The 24,599-nt window shown below is 43.4% G+C and overlaps 1 protein-coding gene across 1 annotated transcript; it reads right to left on the reverse strand.

Moving 5' to 3' along the window:
• Positions 1-197: 197 nt before the first annotated feature.
• kansl1l (KAT8 regulatory NSL complex subunit 1-like) lies at positions 198-24,599 on the reverse strand. The gene is given in 16 exon segments (XM_027028664.2): positions 198-1,252; positions 5,893-6,013; positions 6,392-6,504; positions 6,635-6,701; positions 7,355-7,476; positions 7,822-7,925; positions 8,083-8,229; positions 10,018-10,155; positions 11,663-11,798; positions 11,995-12,184; positions 13,221-13,345; positions 14,054-14,227; positions 14,496-14,637; positions 22,023-23,088; positions 23,091-23,172; positions 24,470-24,599. Coding segments are annotated over 15 exon segments (2,949 nt in total). The 5' UTR covers positions 23,155-23,172; positions 24,470-24,599; the 3' UTR covers positions 198-1,012.

A 24,599-nucleotide genomic window follows, 5' to 3' on the forward strand; every position in this document is an offset into this window, starting at 1 on the left:
GCTTTGCGTCAGTAGAGATCAAAGACACACACCCAGTGGGGCTTAAATGATGTACAGAGTATTTAAAAATACGGGAGTATGGGAGATACAAAGCCACTTTCCAGAACAGATTGGGTTGATCATGACAAGATAGGACAACAATCTTCATGATGGGAGTCAAACATTTTGTTCACCTCCAAGTGTAACCCAGCAGAGCCCCCTGGTGACCACTGTAGGTATTACATTGGTCCAAGAATTGAATGTTGTTCAAGGCAATATGTTCAACTAGGTTACTTGTAGTGTAATTAGGCAGAATGACACATCATGATTCTATAAAACAGCAAAATAAAGGCCAGAATCTGCTTAAATGGTAAGAGCTATCTAGATTTACTAAACTTTTTCTTCCAAGAATACTTGCAGTTCAACAAAAAAAAAAGGATTTTTTTTTTTCACAACTGGGCATCAAATCTAAAACATAAAGCTTGAAAAAAAAATCATAGTGCATTTCCAGGTTGATTAATAAAAACCAATATATTACATTAAAACTGATTATTATTATTTCTAACTCTAAGATAAATAATGAACAAGATTTATTAATACATTTAGAAGCCCTGCTCCTAGTATTAAAAATCAAAATCTATATACATGCCATGTAAAATCTCTTCCAGAGATATTTATTAAAAAGCTTCTGAAGGGTTTTTCATCAATTACAGGATGACAGGAATGTTTTTTTTCTGTCATTATGGTATGTCCTGCTCAGAGGGCAGTACAATGCAGGCGAGGAAATCTCTGCATGAACAGAAAACAAGACAGCTGTTTAGTGCCAAGAAGAGTGAAACAGTGTTCCTGCCCCAACCTGAATGCCAAACGGCAACTCAAGCATCCGAGCTAAATTTAGCCCAGTGATGTAAACAAACTTGTCAAAGAAATTTAAGGTTAAAAATGATCAGTATTACATTCAGTTTTAGTCCTGAATATGAGTTGGAGCTGTACCAGTATCTGCTGGTGGTGAAGAGTCAACCTCTCCTGGCAGTCACCTCAACCAGCCCTGCGCTCTGTGAGTGTCCTTCCCTTCACATCCAGCAGGGGGAGTGGTGGGAGCATAGCAGGGAGATGCAGCGCTGTTCTTGCCGCTGCCTTCTGCTGAGCTGGACTCCAAGTCATGTCTTTCAGACCAGAGTGCCTGTGCTGCTTTATCATCTTCGTCGCATCTTAGCGCATCCTCATCCTGCCCGCACAGCGGGAAAACACGTCTCTCCCATGGCATCTGGGCCTATACGGACACAAAAAAAGTTTAAAAGTTTAAAATTAAGCCCAGAGGAATGATACAATAAAAGTATCTGTTTCAGAGGTTGGTGCAGGTATTAAAGGAATCAATTCATTGCTTCTTGACTGCTACTCAACCCCATCCAGCTGTTAAACAGATGCTGACCACATTTTCAATCCACCACTAACATCCTTATGGCATCTCATGTGATAATGCTACACTAGTTATCAAAGAACAGCTCGGCACCCACCTTTAGCTCATGGACCTCTTACTGCAGTATAGTGAGAATGAAAGAAGAAACTGACCCTGTTCAGACCAATATCAGGCAGCGAGAGTGTGTCTGACCGAGGGTCTGGAACTAAGTGTGTGTGTCTGACTCAAGCAGATTGGGGGTTCTCACAAGGCAGACACTGCTTAAGCACACACTCACAACACTACACGTTCAAAATTCACAAAACAATTCACATGCATACTCTATTCACACACAGATATTTATACACACACTAGTCACTTGAAGAAATATCAATGGTGCATTACTAGATGCATTTTTTAAACACAGAAAGAGATCTAGCTAAAATATAAAAGACCCCATATTCTGGCAAAATCCTTTTAAAACAAATATGAATGAAAAATGCCAAAAAATCTGGAATCTAATAGGGACACATCGTCCAGCCAACTGATACAGGAATATCAGATGTGGTTATGGGTTTTGAACAATATGAGACTAGCAGAAGGAGTCTGAGATAAATCACTAATGTTAAAATCAATCACACTGTTCAAATCAAATCTTACTGACATTATAATTAATTAGATTTTTGAATGTACTGGCTCTGGTTTTTAGAGGCAGTGGATAACAGACAAAATACAAGCCTCTGATTGTGGTATCATGTATGTCCTGTTTTCTATGGTTGGCCAAAATATAAATCCATTACTAGTCTTCCTCTTCGCCTGATTGTAGCAAATATTGACAGTCTTACCAATACTTTATCACAATTGTTTTGAATTTTTGCCAAGAAATTAGTTTCTAGTTTGCTCATTTCTTTCAACAAACATCCAGATGGAATTTTGCCTCCTAATTAATTTTTATAGACATTATCATTAGTAATACTTAAAAAAAAATACAGTGATTATTATTGTTTGCAATCTTTTGTTCCACCCTATGCTTGTCTTGTTATGGGTTTATTAGAGATGGCACTATAACAATCTTTATGTTCTGGGGAACATTTTTTGTGTGAGATGTATTATATATCCTGTATTTTTACAGATATCATGTATTGATACAACAAACATAAATTTTATATATATATATATATAATACATTGTTTATAAGACTAAAGCATTTATTTATTTTTTTTACTTTCAATGCCATCCAGTGCGACTCTCGGTGAGATTATCTTTATTGCATTGGTCACCTCCTGCCTGGCTTTCAGCTGTATTGTACTCACCCCTAGCACACATACATACACATACACTGTCTGTCTGTCTGTCTGTCTGTCTCTGCTCAGGACAGCTGCCTCACTCAGCGACTCCTAAAATTTACACTATAGTTTGCAGTTTTTTTCCTCATTACTGAATGTAATTCCACATCAGATAAATATTGACCTTCTAATTTGTTTCCTTGTGAATATCAGTTATATCAGAATATATGAGAATATCAGAAAATCGCTGTTCTACCCGCTACACACACCACGCATGCACCAGGCACTGCGTGAGCAGACAGAGAGAGGCTGCCTGTACTACGAGTCTCTCTTCACTCAAAAGCAATAAAAATGTAATCTGATAGTGGATTACAAGATGGGTATTCTTTCTATCTGAAAACCCACATGGACGACGTTAGCTGAAGTTTTCTCCAGCTTCTTGGTCAAAATTTCTCATCCACCTTAAAACTCGGCAGGCTAACAGCAACCTCAGCAGCTCTTCAGCAAACCATGCAGTTTGAATACGAGTGTAAAGAAGGAGAGGGCTGTGCTTCTATGTTTATTCTCCTCTCCTCTCCAACTTGGTTTCTGTCAGGCTCTGATCTCCTCCTTTCCCCGACCCTGGACGGCCAAACTGGAAACAACATTGCTTGCTTTTTTAAAGGTAATGAACAAATCACTGTTAGTCGTGGATCCATAGCAGTGAACAGTGCTAAAACATTATTTTGTCTTGTTTAAATGCTCTCACTAGAAGGCAGATAACATGTTGACCCACACTGGGTTAACAAAATGATAGCAATACAAGTCAACACATTTGCATTGCTATCATTATCCATGAAAGTGTCAGTATGTGTTTGTGTCTCCATGCTGACAATATCCATGTGAGTGTATTTGTGCATTTGAACATAATAGTTTTAATCGTTCATGTGAAGAAAACACTACTGTTAAACTCTAAAGCAATGTATAAAGCTGCTCAAACTAACCTGGCTGTTATCATGTGACCTGCTCAAACCTGGCTGTTTTAACATGATGCGCTCAAACTAACCTGGCTGTTATCATGTGACATGCTCAATTTAACCCAGATGTTATCATGTGACCTGCTGTGCTATTTTCAGGCTGGATTTGTGATGGTGTTGGATTGGTTTCATTAAAAATGTCTCCCCAGATATCAGAGCCAGCATTTTTGCTGATATCGACCTGGCTCCTATACATGGTATTGAATATTGCCATTTCTGGGGCTTAAGGGAGAGAAGTTTATTCATAATGCACTTCAAAACATACTTTTGCCAAAGACTGCTTTAGGGAAAACATATTCTGATTACATCATAGTTATATGGAGGTGTGGCAATAGAGAGGAGTTGCATAATCTTCTGAAAAATATCAGTTTTAATACTAATGATCTCTTTCACTATGGAACAGTATTAGACTATAGATTTTTTTTATTTAGCATTTTAGAAAGGGAACCATAATATTATTGAGACTACAGTTTATCAGAAACCTTTAAATAGAAATCCACTTTTAAAAGCTGAGAGTAATCAGCCTAAATAATTCATAACATTCTTATTTGTCAATTTTTGAGATAACATAGTAGTTACAGCAGTCAGAGATTTTCAAACTAAAGATTTTTAAATGAAAAAGCATTTTCAGAAAAGATGAGACAATGTATTCATAAATTTGATTAAAAGAAATGTCAGTAGGATTTGATTTTAAAAGTGACTCCTGCTAGTATCGTATTGCTCCAAACCCATAACCACAATTGATCCTCCTTTATCAGCTGGCTGGCTAATAATTTTCTTATTAGGTTCCAGATTTTCCAGAGCTTTTAATTCAGATTTGTTCAAGTTTTGTTTGGCAGCATATGGAGTCTGATATATTTTAGCTAAATCTTTTTCCACTAGTCTATTATGAGCTAGATGGGTACATTTTAAGTTGGATGGGGGAAAGAATGAAGATTTCTTTTTAAAAGAGGGTAGCTTCTCTATAGACATAAGTGTCTAAATTTAGATCCCTACCAAAACATGGTTAGATAGGCACTTAGTACAGAAAAAAAAAGATTTACGCTATAACTAGGGTTGTGCAGCATCATTAAAAACTTTGGAGGTATTGAAAAATGTCCCTTTACAAGAGGTGGTAATATCATTAACTCACTACTTTGTATAGAGGTGGTAATATCATTAACTCACTACTTTGTATAGAGGTGGTAATATCATTAACTCACTATTTTGTATAGAGGTGGTAATATCATTAACTCACTACTTTGTATAGAGGTGGTAATATCATTAACTCACTACTTTGTATAGAGGTGGTAATATCATTAGCTCACTATTTTGTATAGAGGTGGTAATATCATTAACTCACTACTTTGTATAGAGGTGGTAATATCATTAACTCACTACTTTGTATAGAGGTGGTAATATCATTAGCTCACTATATTGTATAGAGGTAGTATTATCATTAACTCACTATATTGTAGAGAGGTGGTAACTACTCACTACTTTGTAATGGCATATTGGCTCTATACTTTGAACACAGTAGATAAATGAAGAACTGAATTTGTCATGTTTTCTTTAATTTTTAATATATATTTATGTATTTTTATTTGTGAAATCTTGAATGATGCTGTTCTGGATCATGTTATGGTGCCAGGGGTATGACATTTGGACTCTATGTCAATTCCCACCCACTGACTGATGAACCAGTTATCCAGTGCTATTTCTACACCTGTCTTAGGTTGCCTGTATATGTCATTTGTCATGTCTTTGTCCATTTTGACACAGTTTTGAAACATTAGTCTGTTTGCACAGTAAAAGGATGTAAGTGTGCTACAGACCTTTCATGTTCTTATAGACGTTTGTCCTTCACCTGAGAAGTCAGTTAATGTTTTGTTGGAAGACGTGCAGAGAGTTTTTTGTTCTTCATGCAACATGACCAACAATAAACCTAAGCCAATAGCCACCTTGGCAATTGCATAATGTGAACTGATGAACATCCAGTCTCAGTCACTGTTGGAACTGTTGGAAGGTTTCGATTGAACTACCATTCACCATGAAATACTATTCACTAATTACAGATTTATCATTCTGAAACTGCCTGCAAAATGAACAGCCCGACATTTACAGCCTGACGTATGAATCGGAAGGGACAATGGTGTTCTACGGCAGCTGGGAAGAAGACTTCACCAAGTTACAGTAAAGGTTTCAGCGTGTTCAGTCAGTACGTTGGCCTCACCTCTACGTCCTCCTGCAGGGCTACTCCAGGTGTGCTGAAGGTCCAAGACTGCCCACTGGACACGGGGACATCGCCAGGCCGGTCTCCTGCTGGTCCTTCAAAGCAGCCACTGTTGGAAAGCCTTGGGGAGGCAGGGGACATACGTTGATTCCTGACTGAGAGATCCTACTCTAACACACTACACTCGTTTTCAAACACTGTGTAGCATTCATGTCAGGCTGGTATTATTTATCCACCTCTGCTGCACAACCTTGATCATTAATTCTGAGAAGGCACCACTGAACATTAAAGCAAGCAAATATCACATTACATTGTATTACAGTAATGCTGACTTTAAAAGCTCTTAGACTAATATCCTCCTCCAGCTCAGCACATCTCTACTAAATGTTCTTTGAACTAAGGAAAGATCAGTGAAGTTGCCATGATACAAATCCAGCCAATGCTTAGCAGAAACTTTAAGCCATGTTTAATACACACACACACACACACACACACACACCTGCTGCTGCGGCTGTATCTCCTGCCTTTTCCCCAGTAGTCCCAGTGGAGTCTCTCTCTTCCCTCACAGCCCTGGTGTCTGTGGGAGAACACCTCATCTGACAGCACCTCCACCTGAGGGGGAGAAGAAACCCCACTTCACATGCCAACACATCACTAACACACATCTCCATTCCTGAGAAAGTCCAGGGTTGCAGCGTGTTAGTGGGATGGGGCTTGGTCGTATAAAGCACAGCATCCTTGCCTTTTCCAGGTCTTCCTCCTCCTCTTCCTCTTTCTGTACCAGAGGAACAATGTCCACTAACCGCCAGCTGATGAAAGACAGAGGGATATGGATCAAAAAGACACGACACGATCATTTGGGAAGTTGGATCAGTCGGTGCTGAACACATGGAATAATGGCATCAGTCATGCCAGCAGGCAGCTCAGCACATTTCAGGAGTGTCCAAGCCTCATTCAACAATCCAAACCAGTACAACACAATGCATATGAGCCAGGAGCATGAGGAGGTCTCCCACACAACACACCAGGATTAACTCCCTTCACACACACACACACACACACACACACACACACACACACACACACACACACACACATACACACACACACACACAAGCTTGTGGAATTTAAACAGTTGTTTTCTCATCAACATCGACTGCCAGAGCTGAGGCATTCCTTTAAAGAAGTGAATGGCGCCATGGAGAATTTCGATTTTCGAGAAAGCAACCATCTTTTGCATAGCAAGAACATGCAAAAACAGAAAGAACACAGGGTTGTTGCATATGAGCCAATTTGCTCTTTACGCGCTATACAGCTATCGGATTTAACAGTGATTAGCCAGAGACGCTTTTGACTCCAAAGTGTAAATGTGCTTAAAATCTAATGCTATCCACATCCTAGTCTCCTGATTGGACCAGGTGTGATCAGGGTCAAAGAGCAGCCTGTCCAGCCCTAGCTGTACCTGGGCGTGAGGATGTCCTTGTACTGCAGCTTGTCCACTTTGCTACAGGCCGTCAACGACGCAGGGATGATGATGTTGTCGATGTTGTACACATTTTCGCCATTTTTCCTGCGCACTGGGAACTGGGAGAAACGGGACATACATTAGTACACTCCCGCTCCACAACCGAACCAATTAACCGTGAGAATATCGCCTTTACTTTAAGTCTGAGCTTGTAAGTCTGAGCTTGTAAAATTGAAATTTCTCTCATCTGTATACTGATAGCTGACCATTAAATGTACTTAAGAAAGTCTGCCCGCTGTAGTTTTAGATGCACTATTTGCATAATGCATTACATGAAAGAGGTTTACTAAATAGTTAAAGCATTCATAAATGTTAATTTTAGCCTTTATAATGTCATTTTGCATACTTATGTAAAGTAGCACAGCTGTGAATGGGGTTGAGACGTGGGGGTAGTATGGGTGTACCTGTGAACCTCTCTGCAGTGCGTGTGTGCTGTGAGGAGGGCCCATGTCCTCTGCACTGTCCTCTGTATGAAGAAGGAGCTTTCCAGGCTGGGACAGACCCATGTCTGTGGTACATCAATGCACAGCACATATTTAAGACCTCAGAGAAAATTAAACATGGAAAAGAAATTTCTGCTTATTGCCAACAGGATATTGATTCTTCACATAAAAAGAAAAGGTCTGTAAATCAGCCAGCAGAGGGCGGTAGAGAGTTATTCGTACCATTATCTGCCTGGCGGTGGTGCCTCCTCTTCAGGGTCCGTCTGTGGAGCGGTCTGCTTGGCCCCCGGTGGGCGCGTCCCCAGTGGGCTGGAGTGCCCAGTCGTCTGTGGCTTACATGGCTCCCAGCATGCATCTGGTGTGTGCAATCTGTAACCCAGTGAGCTTTTCTTCAACAGCACCAGGAAGTACAGGAATTTCCTTACAGGTTATGGTCGAACCGAACAGAAGTTATATGGTTAACTAATTACATTTTTGTATGTTAAAAAAAGATGCTTGAGTACATATTAACTACAGTCGGAAGAGTTGCATGACACACGTAGTTACTTTGTTACAAAGTTCAGGCTTCATACATCCTGCATCCTGTTGAAAGAAGCTAGAAGCTTGATTGAAAACTTCTGTGGATTGGATGTTATTTCTGTGTGTGCATGTGTGTGCGTGTGTGTGTGTGCGTGCGTGTGCGCGTCTCTAGGCTAACAGACAGCCAGGCTATTTGGTGGAAATCTGTGCTCTAGCTCTGGAAGCTGGAGGCTCTGATAAGCAGAGATCTTCCCCTTTGCTTGGCAGTATCGCACAGCCCAGCCGCCTGCCCACAGGACACCGCGGACAACCATCCTTTCACACACTCGCACAAAGGCCTTCAGCAGAATGGGTCAAAGACACGCAGTCAAAATATACCGCCCGAGACATGGGAAAAATGGGGCCGATGAAGACAATGCGGTTCTCTGTCTGTCTGTGTGTGTGTGTGTGTGTGTGTGTGTGTGTGTGTGTGTGTGTGTGTGTGTGTGTGTGTGTGTGTATAGAGGGTGGGGCAGTAACATCAAAACATCTTGCCCTTCCCTGTGTGTGAAGGAAATCTATAAATAAAAAGAATTCTGATTCAGAGTGTTACAGGGCTTCATTTGTACCTCATGTGTTGAGGTTTAGGTTATTATTTGACTGTAAATCAGCGAAGCTGTGTGAGGCCTAATGTACTTTCTGAAAGAGCCTACAGTTGTGCACATATCTTTCATACAATATTCGCTCTCTCTTCTTACTTTCTCTCTTTCTTTACTTTCTAACTGTCTGCCCCCCTCTTCCCCTCTCATTCTTTTACTTACTCTAACCCCCTCCTTCACTCACTGGATTAACAACACTGGTTTTTTGAAGGATCACTGGAGCCCCATCAGAAACAGCCAGCAGAGCAAACAGGAGCAGTGGGCGATTAATGATTAGAGTGGCTGAGTCAGTGAATGAGTGTGTGAGTGGGTGTGTGTGTGTGTGAGTGAGTGAGTGAATGAGTGAGTGAGTGAGAGAAAGAGAGCGTGAGAGCAAGTGTATGTCCCGTGGTACCAGGCCAAACAGAGCAACTGCCAGATCCAGTTCCCTTGCAACAGGCCTGCATTAGGTTAGTGACTGTGGGCAGCGGCTCTCTCTTGACCTTCAGAGCATTTACCGAGACAGAGCACACCTACACACAGCCTAAACACACGCACTCTCTGTGTGACACTACAATCACATCACTAATGGGGACCAATGCAACTTGGTTTTGAGAAAAAACATTGATTGACATTCTGACAATCAAGTGACGATACCAACCAAGTCATATGGGCACTGTGATGCTATGAAGAGATGCTACATGTGTTTTAACTGCCAAGGTAAAAAATAAAAAACCTAATTTATCAAACTTCAATTTTCTCACAAATCGTCCTACAGGCAATAGACGTTTCAGAAAGCAGGTTCTATGCATTACCCCAAAAGACACAAAATAAACTAGAGAAAAACTAGCTTCTGCTAAGACTTGGGAAGAAATAATCAGCATTAAATCGACTGTGCAAACCACTGTTGTATGGGGAAAAAACACTGATACATGTTGATGCATGATATAATTCTTCTGTGATAGAGTTCCGCTTGGTTCTAGCCCTAGTTCACATCTGGATGGTTGAAAGTGGTTCTTACTGAATAAAGAGCTGGATGCTTCCTCTGAAGGCTTATAGCCATGACTGGTGAAGCCCAGCTCAGGAGGGTTGGTCTCAGGCCACCGGAGCCAGTCTTCTCTGAAGAGAGCCATGGGGACAGAGAGGGGCGGGGAGCTCTCTGCAGAGTGCAGCAAACACTGTCAGGACACACCCTCTATCATTCAGGACACACTCTCTCTCAGTCAGAACACACCCTTTAGTAGTTGGGACACACCCTCTATCAGTCAGGACACACCCTCCAGAAGTCAGCATTCGGGACACACCTTCTATCAGTCAGGACACACCCTCTAGCAGTCAGGACACAGTCACAAACTCATCATGTGGATAGTGCTGGATGAGTGGGGTGGGTAGCGCTGGATGGGTGGGGTGGGTAGCGCTGGATGAGTGGGGCAGGTAGCGCTGGATCAGTGGGGCGGGTAGCGCTGGATGAGTGGGGCGGGTAGCGCTGGATGAGTGGGGCGGGTAGCGCTGGATGAGTGGGGCGGGTAGCGCTGGATGAGTGGGATGGGTAGTGCTGGATCAGTGGGGTGGGTAGCACTGGATGAGTAGCGCTGGATGAGTGGGGCGGGTAGCGCTGGATGAGTGGGGCGGGTAGCGCTGGATGAGTGGGATGGGTAGTGCTGGATCAGTGGGGTGGGTAGCACTGGATGAGTAGCGCTGGATGAGTGGGGCGGGTAGCGCTGGATGAGTGGGGCGGGTAGCGCTGGATGAGTGGGGCGGGTAGCGCTGGATGAGTGGGGTGGGTAGCGCTGGATAAGTGGGATGGGTAGTGCTGGATGAGTGGGGTGGGTAGCGCTGGATGAGTGGGGTGGGTAGCGCTGGATGAGTGGGGTGGGTAGTGCTGGATAAGTGGGATGGGTAGCGCTGGATCAGTGGGGTGGGTAGCGCTGGATGAGTGGGGCGGGTAGAGCTGGATGAGTGGGGTGGGTAGTGCTGGATCAGTGGTGCGGGTAGCGCTGGATCAGTGGGGTGGGTAGCGCTGGATGAGTGGGGTGGGTAGCGCTGGATCAGTGGGGTGGGTAGCGCTGGATGAGTGGGGCGGGTAGCGCTGGATGAGTGGGGTGGGTAGCGCTGGATGAGTGGGGCGGGTAGCGCTGGATCAGTGGGGTGGGTAGTGCTGGATGAGTGGGGCGGGTAGCGCTGGATGAGTGGGGCGGGTAGCGCTGGATGAGTGGGGCGGGTAGTGGCACTACACTATCTGTAGCACTCAAATTAGAAGCACCCTCTGTGAGGTGGGTAAGGGGGAGGGGAGAGGCTGCCAACAGCAGTGCCCAATGGTTGTCTAGTCTGCATTTCCACTGCATACTCCCTTCAGCTCCTACCGAGGCTGTTTCAGTGTGACTTTGAATATGCACAGTCAGCTCAAGTGAAGAAATGGAAGAGGCTTTTACCTTTGTAATGACATTTACTCACGAAAGATGCAAACTGGGGACAGGAGGCTCGATGCCTCTCTCTATATGACCATTCACAACCTTTGACTGATATTCTTTTATTATTTGTCTTTTCCTCTCACTTTTTACTTCATTCTATTTTTTTCTTGCTTTTTCTCTTTTTGTCCTGTGCACACTTACTTACTTACTTACTAACACACACACACACACATACACACACACACACACACACACCTGAGGAGAGAGGGGGCACAAGGTGAGCTGTGCTATGAGAGCTCTCATTACTGCTGGAGCAGGCTGGGCGTGAGCACACTCTCACAGGATCACAGGACACACAGCCAACACAGGGGCAGGCTGGGGACTCCAGCACCTGAGTAACAGAGAGAGAGAGAGAGAGAGAGAGAGAGAGAGAGAGAGTCAGGGGGAGGCAGAGAGGTGAGGAAAGAGAGAGGGATCTTTTGGTCATCACTCTGCCTTACTCACACACCAATTCAGATGCTTACTAGCTGTTCCTTAATGATGATGGATACTACATGTGACATATGTAAATAAATGAGCTGGCCAACCTGCCGTCCAAGCGAGGATTGGCTCATGATGAAGAGACGGGGCTTGTGATAGGTCAATAGGGGGCGAGAACGCGCAGACACACATGTGGCATCCACCTGAAGGGGGTGCTGGCGCCGACCACACAGACGCCTTCTCTTCTGCCCTGCCAAACAGGTGGAGGTGGTGTGGAGGAACACGTCTGTCAGTGGACTGCAAGTGAGACAGAGAGGTGGGGGGAGGGGGAGGAGAGGTTGAGAGAATGAGATAGATAGAAAGAGAATGCAAGAAAGGCATGGGAAGAAGAAGGGAATAAAAGAAAGAGTACGAAGGGTATAGTGGAAAAAGAATGAAATGTATTCTGTTGCAACAGTTTTTACATCTTATGATTTCATTAGGTTTTGCCCTATGAGGTTTTAGCTGACGCAACTGAAAGATTTTAAAGGAACAGCCTGCAGTACACACAAAAAACCAAAGAGAATCCTAATCCCTTCTTAATCCCAACACTGGTCAGATTAACAGCAGAGGTCCTGCTCAGTAATAAGATAAGTACAGAGGTATGGAGGGTGATTCAGTTCTTATTATTGTGGTGAGTGATGTCGGTCCCTGCCTGACAGCTGGTGTATATGACTCAAACACTGACAGGAAGGCCTGTGTGTGCTTCATGACTGAAATATTTCACCTGAACACGGAAGCGGCCTTATTTCTCCTCCACTGGACTCTTATGATCTCTCTCTCTCTCTCTCTCTCTCTCTCTCTCTCTCTCTCTCTCTCTCTCTCTCTCTCTCTCTCTCTCTCTCTCTCTCTCTCTCTCTCTCTCTCTCTCTCATCCTCTCAGATCTAAATACGTCTCCTCTTTGGCCTCGTCGGATGACATTCGCAAGAGGGAGCAGATTTACGGTAGCAGAGAGGGTCAAGAGACGAGGCCTGCGGTTGGACCGGGAGCGGCCGAAACCGCGCATGCTCGCGCGTATCGCCGAGAAAATCCACTGAATGTAAGGAATGTTTCTACGTTTGAAGATCATTCTTGCATTACTGGTCCTAGGAATGAAAAAATTTAAGAGTCCTGCGCAAACATTAATCCTGCCCTCACATTAAATCAATCTGTCAGCAGAAAATTTGTTATGATAGAGGGTGGAGGATGTGTGTGTGTGTGGGAGGCAGACACCAAGTGATAGAGGTTGAAGAAAAAAAGAAAGGGTGAAGTAGAGACAGAAAGAGAGAGAGAGAGCTAGAGGGAGGGTCTGACCTATTGAATGGTCTCTTCTGCTGGCCTGTCCAGAGGGTACATGTGCCTTTAGACACAGGAGAGGAGGAGGGTGATGTGCTGAGTGGAGCCATCAGGGTGTTCACCAGCAGATTCAGCTGGGCACTCTGTACACACACACACACACACACACCCAAACAAACCCGCACACACCCACACACACCCGCACACACCCACACACACACACAAAGACGTATGTTAAATACATTTACACCAATAATTTTCACTGACTGGTTGTCCAAGAGATCCTGAAATCATAAAAATTGGTCCAAATTATGACGGATTGGGGGAAGGAATATATTAAATAGAAACTTCAGGGTGTGTGTGGGTGTGTGTGTGTGTGTGTGTGTGTGTGTGTGCCTTCCCAACTGCCTATCTCATTATTAAGTCATTCTTTAACCCCACCACCACGCTTGTCCATCTGTACCTCAGTCGCTCTAATCTGATTTGTGCCTCATGCTGTAATGTCCAAATACATAAGCACAATGAGGCTAGTGTAAATATTTAAGGTAGTCTGACCTTAGCTCAGTGTAATTCTGCTCATCTCAAATAAGTGCTACTTTAAATTAACACACAAGTTAATTTCGCTAATCCATGAATTTAGCTACATTCATCTTGGGCAAAACTCTTAGTTGCTTCAGCCAACTATAATCTCTCAGTTTAACTCACCTATGGCTTTACACTGATAAGATACAAACCTGATTGTCCCCCTTTTATGAGAATAATTTATTAGTTAAATGTCTGAATTAATTTGATAGATTAAAATTGATTTCTGTACAGGACTTAAACTGTACTGTGCTGCTACAGACACTTGCCTGTCTCTCTATGGTCCTGAGGAGACGTGTTGGACTGCTGGGCTCGGTGTCTGGCTCAGGGCTCCAGGCGTGCATGCCCCCCGCTGTGAACGTCAGCCCTGCTGTCTCGCTTAGCAGCGCTTGCTGGATCTGCCTGTCGGTCAGGGGCTGAGACTCGGCCAGGACCACGCTTGCCTACGGGACACCACCCTGCCATGAGCCGCTGGGGTTTCAGCCACACACAATGAGATTAGCGAGGCAAGGTGTAAATCCGTGCCGTCCATGAACAGATCAAGCGAGCCTCAATCTGCGGCTAGGCCGTCCAATGCATTGAACGCAAATGCCATGGTAAGATGGCGAGTGATCACTCTCGTTACTGTGACGTCAGGGAGGCAGCGCCAACTGTAAGGTAGTTGTGCAGCTTGCTGAGGTAGCGACTGTGACTGGGGCGGACACTCTTTACCTTGCTGGCGAGAATGTGCTGGCGGAGCTCTCCGATTTGCTGGATCTGGAGGTCCAGCTCAGAAAGCCGGAGCTGCAGCCATGTCCAGCAGCTAGCCAGCTTTGCTCTCTCACACTGCCAACTCCACTCACAACTGAGGCAGCTGAGAAAGAGAGAGTGAGAGAGAGAGAGAGGAATTTGTACACACACAATTTCTGGGAATGAATGGCACTGAACTAATCCATCCACTGGTCAAATTCCTGTTCCCTGTATCACGCTTTTGCGCATTTAGCTGCCTGTTCGGTTTGTTGACATGATCAAAGAACCACCTTGTGGAGTAAAGATTTTGTAGTAATGACAAGAATATCGTTCAGTCCAACTACGATAAAGCAGTGATGCCTGTTATCACGTGAAAGTCGGTCACCTTGGTATTGTACAATAATACCAATAATAATACAACTTTGCAGTGCCAAAGTTAATTTATTTTTTAGGCAATTAGTTCACGACTTATATGCACCTCAGAAAAAATACTGAGGTCTGGATCTCAATGACCTCAGTGGTGGCTACAGCCATGCCTTTGAGATCGCAAAACTTTCATGAAGGGGCCTGCATACTTCAGTAAACCTACATCATTGTAAGTTAAATACTCTTAAGGTCACTGTTGGTGAACTGGTCTGAAAGAAGAGGTCAGACAAAGTGTAAAAGTGTAAAAAAGTGTACCATGCCCAGATTAGGGACACTGACACATCTCTAGAGGCACGGCTGGGTCGGTGTCCACAAGCAAACGCTTGGTAGTCAGCCTACCCACATAACTTGGTTGGGCTCAGCCTAAAAAGGTGATGTGTAGCTATTATGTGGGTTCACCACCTGCAAGGTGAAGGGTGGGGTTCAGGCGCAATGCCAGTCAGGTGACAGGCATAGGTTTGATGGTTTCAGATGAGCTAGACCTTGCTGATGAAAACTAACTCTGGGAGCTGGGGTGTAAGGTGGAAAAATACAAACTAGATATAGTTCACAGTAGACCTCTAGTACCAACTTCCTCAAGCAGGGTGGGTGTCTCTTCTACTCAGGTGGGTGTCTCTTCTCCTCAGGCAGGGGTGGGCATACTTACAAGTCCAAAGCTATTCAATTCATCCCACAGGATGGCCTTCAGGAGGTTATGAGTCTCAGAAAAGAAAAGTCTGGAGTGGTGTATGTCAAAGTCAAAACAGCTGTTGTCACAAAGCAGCATTACAAATGTTCAAGTCCAAGGCCCCAGTGAGCAAGCCAAAGGCAAAAGTGGCAAGGAAAAACTCCCCAAGAGCATGAGGAAGAAACCTTGAGAGGGACCAAGACTCAAAGGGGGCAGGGGGCATCCTCCTGTGGTTGACACTGGACACCACAATAACAGCAATATAAACAAAAGAGGTAATGAAAACAGATAAGCAATGAAAGTCTGTTCTGGGCTTCCAGTCCTGATCTGGGTTTGATGAATGTACATGTGTCCAAAACCCATCTGGCACAAGAACATCTGCCCAGGGTGATGAAGAAATGGGTGGCTGAGGTGGAGTAGGTGTATGTGTGGGAATGAAGAGTGATGAACAGCTGAGAGTATTCAGTCTTCTTGGAGAAGGTGAGGCAGGTGAGAGAGTGACTCCATAGTTCTGTTAGTCCCACTATTCAACACACATGTTGAGAATGACAGAGATACCAAGTGGGGCGTGATTGGCAGGAATGGCCTCCCTGGGCTTAAGCTGAGTTGAGAAAAGTGTTTAGACATCTGTGCATGTCATGGAATGTCAATAACAATCACCTTGTTCCAACGAAGGATGCTCATATGGGTACACAGTACCCATGGGCAAAAGATCTAGTTTTGTAATCATATCAGATGACTTGAGGCCATATGCTCTGGACAATAGGGTGAAGAGAGTGGTAGAGTTGTCAACTGATCACGATTTGGTGATGAATTGGTCAAAAAGGGTCTGAGCCTGATAAACCTGGTAAGGCCAGGAGAGCCTTGCAGGTGACTGAAAACATGCTTCAAGCTGTAGCTTGAAGGTTGTAGGGACCAGTCATGGTGGTAATTCTAGGGACACCAATTCTGCAGGACACCAGTGGTGAAAGGTCCAGTCTTGGGAGGAATCTGAAGATGCGATGGAGAAAGATTTTGGATAGACCCAAAGATATACTGGTAAACTGTTTTTGAATGGGAGGACGCAACATCGGCAACATCGGCCAAAGTGTTCTGGGTGGGGAAGTGTTGACTGGAGATATGGTTTAGTGGTGAAAGTGGCCTTCTGTGGATAAAGTCACAATGGTAGATAAAAAGCTGCATGGTAGAAGGGCCAGAGGAGTGGATAAGATTTAACCATAGATGTTGAAGGCACTGGACAGAGTGGGGCGTTGTATGGTTAACACTCCTCTTCAGTGTTATATGGAAAATGATTACTGTGCACTCATAGCTGGCCTACATCAAGAAACATCAACAACTATGATGACAAACATGTGCAAAGTGAAATTAAACTGATTATACAAATTCAGATCATACAAATTAGATGTAATAATCTAATAATCAAAGCCTTCTGTGACGGTCACCCTCCCTGCTGGTAGCCTCGGTTAGATGGCATTGGCATTGCACATGGCTTTTTTGTATGTTTTTTCTTGTTGCACAGGGTCCTTGTTTGGAGTTCTTGCCATGCCTCCCTCAGGTGGTGTGTGTTGTGCCACACATTTGCCAAAGCATCTGGTGGCTGTTATGTTATTATGTTGTGCCTTTTATAAGCCTGTTCTGTTCCACGACTGCTGTTGGCCATTGTCTTTATGTTGGCTTTCTTTGTTACATTTTTTGGACTTTTATGTTTGGTTTTGTTTTTATTCTTTTCATTAAACTCATCACTTGGAGACTTTTCCTTTCATTTCCTGCATGTTCTATCTGCCTGTGGCACCTTCACCACAAAGTCCTGAAAACCAAAATATCCTTTAAACCAATGACCCTATGAACCTGTAGCACAGCAACCTCAACAGAGTCAAATTAGAGAAATATCATTATCAAACAAAGCAGGAACTGGTGTGGAACAACTGTAATTCTCAAAAATCAGCAAAGTATCAATTTACCTTCAGAGGTACAAAGCAGGGATGGATACTAACAGGTTAAGGTCAAGAGGTTAAGAGATCACAATCAAGCCAGAGAAAACAACATGTATAGAAGATAATGCTGTATACACTGAAAACACTGTGCTGTGAGTGTAAGTGCTGAGATTTGGACAGAAGTCCTTCCCCATGAAAAACTTTCCATACCAATTTTACACAACAAATCACAGATTCCTCACAGGTACAGGAGAATGAGAAACTTCACATTACACTGGGTGCTGATTCAGCACACTGCAGCACAGTCAGTGTTCTGCATCTTGAATCATACTCATAATATATTGCATTTGTGCAGGTTTTGTGTGTGTGTATGTCTAGACATTGCTGTTCTGTACTCACCAATACTAAAGTAACAGAATACCAAGTGAATGCCAATTTTTAAATACATATTATCTTTTTGCCGTTAGTAGTCTTTTTTATCACATTACAACTGCTTAGGCATTACTGTAAAGAAAAGCAGTATAAACAATAACAAAAACATTCAACATTCTGAAGTATAATGGTGTCAAAATGTTAACAAAGCAGGATGTAATACAGGGTTCTACAGTGTGAGTAAAACACTCAAATTTGCTTTGTTAAAAATGCTAATGGGATTATAATTTAGGAGCATGTGTGCAACAAGACATTTGGACCTGAATCGTCCACCATTTTACTGAGTATTCATTAAGATATTTAGACCCAAGTAATCTACCGTTTTACTGAATATTCAATAAGATATTTGGACCTGAGTAGTCTACTATTTTACTGACTATTCAATAAGTGTGCATGCAAACTGTTGAGTGATGCGTGGAACTATAAAAATCGGATGCTATTTTACCAGGACATGATGACAAATTTAGCATGTTTGATGCATTTTGCAATGTGCATGTCAAGTACCCTATATAAATACCTGCTAAATAAAGGAACACTAGCTAATATGAGTACCAATACAGTATCTTATGGAATGCGAAAGTTGCTAGCTATCCTCCCTGCAAGTTCAAACACACTCAAACACACACACACACACACACACACACACACACACACACACACACACACACACACACACACATACACATATAAAAAACAACTACTATACAATCGATGTGTGCATATGTAGATAGACTTGATTGGAATGCTGAATCAAAATGAGATTTGACTAATTTTTGTACTCCGTGAATAATAATAATAATTAATAATTTGTAATAATTGTAGAAACAAAGATTTAAATGAACACTGACAAAGAAATATATAGAGAGAAACAATACAGAGAGAAACAGAGTGACAGAATCTCAAGCTTGTAAATAATTGTTCAGTTTCATTTTTCATATAACTATATAATTCTATTTACTAATACACTGTTATTAGTCCTTCTGCATTGTATTTAGAGGTATTTATTTCATAAGAATTTACATATAAAATAAACTTTCATTTGATCTTTTAAATTCCATCAATGTCCCAGTTGAAGCTGGGATATGCGAAAAGAAACACTTCACTGTACTGTACACATGTGTATATCTATATATGACCATATAAAGGCATACCATCTGGCCTAGATCTTAAAGAGCTTAAGTTTAAGATCTAGGGTTATTACAGTATTCTCATGTCTACAACTAATCCTACTAATGACAGATACAAGCAACCTGGCACAACACAGGGATTTTGGACAGTATAGCCTCTCTAATGAAAAAAGTATTTAAATTATTACTTTGCTATTAGGGCAGTCATTCAGTATTTCTGAATAACGCCAAACACTGACATCACTGAAGGAAGGGCCAGCGTGTAGCTTAATCTTCAAATGGGGCCCGAGTTTCCATGACGCAGCTGTTTGTGGCTTCTTGTTTTTTTTCCGCATTCTTCGGAACAAATGTGCCCATTAGCTCCATAGCTGGGTTATCGTAGGATTTCTCCCTGCTGCCATGCTGGCCAGGAGCTGCACACACTCTTCATGGCCACGGCGAAGGTCAGCTCAAACTGCAGCTGCACAACAGCCACACAACACTCTCATGTCAGTGTGGCTCTCAGCACATGAGCTCACTTTCAATATGGGCGTGTGAATATGAAACCAGATGTAGGCTTACTAATCCCTCGTTGGTAGGGCATGTATGGAGCAGCATACATTTTTAAGGGGTCTGACCCAATGCTTCATTACTGAAGATGAACAAGGTAGAACTGGTAGAGCTGGGCTATAGCTGGAGTAACCTAACAAATTCTAAAACTTTTGTTTGTATATCTGAACATTGTTTAACCATTACATCCAAATATAGAAAGGAAAAATCTGTACAGTTGCAAACCTAGAAGCATGTTCACCTCCCTACATATACAGCCACTAAGCCTGTCCCATGCACATATGGGATATTAGGAAAATTCCACAAATAGTTACAGCGCTGTGGAACAGCAGCGAACACTTACACACATCCACCCACCCACTCTCTCTCTCACACACACATACACACACACACACATACTGGAGATATAAAAGTCTATTCACTCTTGCTGACACACTAGCCTCCCTGGTCACTACATATACAAAGAACTCACTACTATAGACACACTCACACACACACACACACAATCACACACACACTCAAGAAAACATATCCATGCAAAACTAGTAACCAGACAAGACAATGTGACACAGTTCATAAGTGAAAATCAAATCCTGGACTCATCTTGGCAAGTCTCATTCCTTTTACACAGGTGCAGGCCCCTCTGAGCGTGCCTGTTATAAATCTCCCTCAGGAGTTAGTAAGACACAACTAAATCACTTTAAATCATGAATGTTGAAATTTAAGGCAAACAGTTTTCCCAAGTTTTTTCAACTGGAGGTCAATCTGAAACTGATTTGCACAAACGGTCACATCACAATCCACATAAGTTCTGAACCATCTGACAAAGCAGGGGCCAGTAACTACAACGCTGTGTGATACCCCCCCCACCCCACCCCGCCCAACACAAGCAGTGCAATAAAAGCAGCATGAAACAGCACCTAGACCTTGGGGGATCCCTTTAAACCGTTTTGCCACAGCTTGACATGAAAGCTCCAACAATAGACAGTCTAAAGCTTGCCAAACAAAACTTTTTGCTCCCCGAGCTCATAAACCAACAGCCGTTTGTCCTTCTGCTCCACGTTTATTAGACAGACCATGGCATTAAAAAAGACATCCTGCATCCATCCCGCTCCCCACCTCCCACGTTCCACCTCCCTGTTTCGGCATTCCAGACATGGCCTGCAGGTAACCAGGCAGTGAGCTTTCAATAGTGAGCCAATGGGAAAAAGCCAGTCATCCTGGTACTGGAAACTACCAGGGCTTCTGACTCCGGCCCTCCCTCCACCCCTTTCTGGCCTTCCGGGATGGGCAGTTAGTTCAAGGACTGGTGAACTAAACGAACCAGTGGGAATAAGGAAGAATATTCTAGATATCTCACCACAGCCACAAACAGCCAGACATTGGTCTGGATCTGCTGCCAATTCTTTGATTAAGTGGTCCACAACGATAAGTCTGAGCATGGCACAGATATAACCTCATGGAGTAGGAATGCTTTAAAAAGAAAGTGCATCTGAGAAAACTGCTGAGAGATGCTGTCCATGAAACCTAGAATCTATGGCATTTGAATTTCTCCTGTCTGAGCTCAAGGTGAAAATCCCTCTAACAAGCAGATGGCTGATATTACTCAGTTTAGACTTTTTTTCATAGAAATTGCCCACAGGGTCTAGTCTGTGTCTGGTGAGCAGACTTCAGAGGGCACATGAACACTCTTTCGTCTTTCTCTGATATGCAGGCAGGGTCTGGGTGTGATGGAAGCTTAGCCTTATTTGTTTACCTCCTCCTTGACACGGAGAGTGCTGCAGTCTTCAGTCTACCTGCAGCTGTCACAGGAGAGACACAAATATATCCAGCTGCAGATCCAAATGATTGCACTGGATAATGTTTCACAGTGTGGGGGAGCAACAACAGCTGTGTGTGTGTGTGTGTGTGTGTGTGTGTGTGTGTGTGTGTGTGTGTGTGTGTGTGTGTGTGTATTGCATTTTTCTTGCAACATATTGCAATGGCGATATGATATCACTTGGATAGACAGCTTTGATACAAACAGCAATTACATGATTTCAAAAATACCTGATATTGGCAAGCTCACTATCCCAGACATGTGTGCTGAGGAAATTGCTCTGATTTGTGAAATTACTGTGATTTGTCAGAGCCTTTATTGCCAAAAATGACTGTTATAACTTCTTATTATGCTTGTTTTTATGATTACACAGTGGGTGGGCACATATAAAACATAAGAGGCCAGTTTTCCAGATATGACTTAAGCTAAGATTAGACTAAATACTAATGGTGAAGTCACCACCATGAAAGTCCTACTTACTCCAGACTTACTATGGGTTCGTGAAGCCTGCTAAAACTATAGAAGAGGTGGGCATCACCTTGGGGTCATACCCACCCTGAAGAAGTTCTGGAGCCTGATCTGTCCTCTGGCTCCCATTCTTCATCTGAGCTGCTCTCCGTGGCGTCTGAGTCCAGGACCTCCTGCACACTGCGCAACACTGCCTGGCCACACCGCGCTAACTTCTGCATGTCTCCGCTCAGCTGCGAATGCCAAGGGCTACCTCGCACTGGGGAATGTCTGTGGCCACCTCCGAAGGCTCTGCTACCCTCCTGTGTTGCTGTGGCGATGAAGGGAGCATCACCTGTTAGCCTGTTAGGTCCCCTGGTGAGCGGGGGAGGTCCGCACAAACGCTCCTGCCGGTCCTCGAGCCTCCCCCTGAGGCCTTCCAGCTGGCCGGCACAGTGGCGGAGCGTATGCTCTCCCAACAGCACATGCAGTCTCCGAGTTACACGGCTCACGCGGGCCTCCAGCGCAGCCTGCCGGCAGCCACAGTGCTCCGCCCTGGCCCTTGCTGTCTCCCGTGGTGACGACGACCCTGCTGGCCAGGACCAGGGCCACAGAAGGTGATGCGAGTGGCCGTCAGTCCCAGAGCGTTGGATTTCTGGTGGCCCTGTGGTGGGACGTGTGAGATGAGTGCCATCATCTGGAGAGCTGAGGACCTCCTGGCAGTAGGGGGCACTCAACCCGTGAACATCTGTCCTGGGACTACTGGGAAGTTCAGGGGCAGGGCTCTGGCAGGTCTCTGACACTGTTCTTCTGTCTTCTAAATGACCATCACAGGTGTATGTCTGAGGAAAAGGAGAATCCACGCAGTTTCTGGATACAGAAAGGAGCCCAAGCAGAGACCCAGGGCTCGACAGCAATGTGGACTTATAAGACTCCTTGTTACGGAACAGAGAAGGTAGGAGCATCTCCGTGAGCTCAAACGGGCTTTTGGAGTCGCAGGAGTCCAGAAATGGCAGGGAAGGGAGGTTTAGCCAAAGGTCGTGAGCGTAGTGTCCTCCCATTCCCAGACCTTTAGCCTGAGGCTCTATGTCCATACCGAGCAAAGCACTGCGGGAATCCATGTGTCTGCTTAAAACAGGAGTGGAAATGTGAATTCTGGCAGCTTTTTTGATGTCTTGCTGAGGGCTGGTGTCATTCCCGCCGAGCAAATCTTACGATAAAATGAGGCCAGTGGAGGCATGTCATTCAATATCTTGTACTGTTAGAGAGAATAAAACATATCAACTTTACGCCTTGTGGCATTTAGCCTACTTGGTGTATAACACGTTCAACAATTTGAAATCTGAGCCTGATGAGAGCTGAGTTTTAATGTTTTGTTTAGTTTATTCCATGAGGACATGTTGAGTCATGTATGCCCTTTAGCACAAATAAATTTACAGCCTTGAAAACTAACAGGGAAATCATGCATTTAACTTCATAAAGAAATCTTTCTCATCCATGGTGTTTAAAGATAAATTCTGGTCTTAAGTAGGTAATTTAATTTAACTTTGGTTTTAAGAGTAAATCTATTAATTTTCACATTTACCCCACTGCAAAGAGAAGACTTCACACAGTAACAAGGTACACAATACTTTCACATCAGTTATTCATTCTCTAATACCTGCAAGCCTACTTTTTTAGGGAGAAAAAAAAATGCAGGAATGAACAATGTGATAATTTTGTCATTTGAAACTCGAGTAGATTTTTAAATTAATCATATATATATATGTACACACACACACACACACACACACACACACACACACACCACACACACCTTTTTTAAATAATCGCAACATCGGAAAGTCAATTTCTTAAATTGAGCACTAAAATGGAAAAAAAAAAACAATTCAATGAATCCTAATTGTCGGGGGATTATCACTTCTTTACTTCTATGATGAAATGACCTAGCTAACGTTTATGTATGATAACTGAACAAATGAGGAAACTTTGCTATCTAAAATGAATGACTTTAGGCTGTCTGGTAATCTGGGTAACAGATCTGACAGCTAGGTGTGTCAGGGTTATCTAGGTTAAGTAATAAATTATTAAGATATTAATTTTAACTTTAAGATTTACTGTACATTGTAAGTCAGCTGGTAGCTACATTTGTAAACTAACCAGCTGGCTGTCAACTTTACTTCTTTAACCAAGATGGAGATTAAGTTAAATTACTTTACAGCAATCTCCCAAACGTCCAAAAAAAGTTAATTTAGACCGCTAACTAGCTGGTTAGTTAACTAGATTTAATTATGGAATATGTTATCATAGCTGGCTCGTCCTTAATGATCGCTTCGCTGAGACAACTCTAAGTGTAACGGATATCATAAAAATTAAAGACAACTACCTAATAAACCAGTTCAGCATGTTGACATAACACGCTATTTGTCCACCTGCCTCGAAAAATCGCTGATGTTTACCGTAACTCGCGGTAACGTCTTTTCTCCGGTCGACATTTAACACAGCAACGGCATGTGTTAAGCACTTTCTCTAAAGTAAAACGATGAAGATCTTACCAGAATCGCTGATTTTGCGAAGAGTAACGGATTCTTTTCAGAGTTCTCCTTCCTCCGCCCCGAGCCTGAGTTATGAAAGTGCCGTTAAACCGCTGCGCTCGATAGAACCCTCGAGGGCTCGCACGGGAGC

The sequence above is a fragment of the Electrophorus electricus genome, chromosome 2 (assembly GCF_013358815.1).
Source record: "Electrophorus electricus isolate fEleEle1 chromosome 2, fEleEle1.pri, whole genome shotgun sequence".
NCBI lineage: Eukaryota > Metazoa > Chordata > Actinopteri > Gymnotiformes > Gymnotidae > Electrophorus > Electrophorus electricus.